General features: G+C 33.9%; 1 protein-coding gene across 1 annotated transcript in view; it reads right to left on the reverse strand.

Moving 5' to 3' along the window:
• Positions 1-397: 397 nt before the first annotated feature.
• The window catches only part of LOC105315395 (fibrinogen-like protein A), a gene marked incomplete at its 3' end in the record, with an annotated part of 5344 nt that continues 4667 nt past the window's right edge, over positions 398-1074 (reverse strand). Inside the window, exons 2-3 of the mRNA XM_020006043.1 lie at positions 982-1062; positions 398-938 (exon numbers count right to left, since the gene is read on the reverse strand). Coding sequence (XP_019861602.1) covers positions 398-938; positions 982-1062 — 622 coding nt within the window. The remainder of the gene's footprint in view (positions 939-981; positions 1063-1074) is intronic.

Below are 1074 nucleotides of genomic sequence, written 5' to 3' on the forward strand. Positions count from 1 at the left end.
GATGTTAGTTATAGTTAGATAACTATAATCCAATGAGTCTGTTTTATTTATTGATTCTGTATAGTACATGTGTGCATTGTATCATTTGTATGTACTGCACTTTTACAATGTTGCTAGTTTTTAAGTTGTTATTTTCATTCTAAAGGATATTACTAGTAAATATTAACCTGCAATGTTACATAATGTATTGAAGTTACTGTATTGCTATTGTCAGTGTTGTTAATTCACAACAGTTTAAATCAGCTTCAAAATATTTTATTTAATAAAAGTCATTAGCAAATAATATTTATTATAATCACTACAAGGTATGACAGACTGTAATATTGAAATGACATGATAATATATCAGCACATTGTAAACACACTTATGTGTGTGGGGGACAGTATTTAATTGTTACGACGAGTTTTCATCTCTGTGAACTTGAGACTTGTGTAGAATCCTGTCCAAGAACTCCAATGAATTCCTTTAGCACGTTGAGGTGAAGCATTAGAATAACGACCATTAAGATTTACAATAAAACAACCACTGCGAAACCACCAGCCACTACTATAGTCTTCAGCACAGTTATCTCCAAAGTTATCATTGTCATTATCTCTTGTACTGAATCTCAATCCATTATGCCAGTACAGACTATCCCCAGCAGTACCAGAGTATCCTCCTACTGTTAGTATATATTCAGTACTACCATCACTAACATTAAATGTAGAGTAGTTAGCATAAGCTGTGTTCCCCTCAAAGTCTCCCAGGTCCACTCTTAGTGTGTTTGATCCTTCTTTAGTAAGACGATGAATCTTGCTCAATCCTAACCAAAACTCACCAGTAAGGTTACCAAATCCATTCTCATAGTCAGTCCAGTATCTATAGAAATCAACAGATCCATCTTGTCTCCTTTGAAATACAGTCCATCCACCACCATCAGTCTCCATATCACAGTATACCTGTGATCCAATAGTGTATAATTATAAATTACTTTTAACTAACTTTAAATAGAGTCCCTCCATCAGGATTAACAGTATAAACACCACTTGTAGTAATACCATCCTCAAACCAGCTCTGCAGTCTCTATTATCAAAT

This window comes from Amphimedon queenslandica, unplaced genomic scaffold, assembly GCF_000090795.2.
Source record: "Amphimedon queenslandica unplaced genomic scaffold, v1.1 AMPQUscaffold_10500, whole genome shotgun sequence".
Lineage (NCBI taxonomy): Eukaryota > Metazoa > Porifera > Demospongiae > Haplosclerida > Niphatidae > Amphimedon > Amphimedon queenslandica.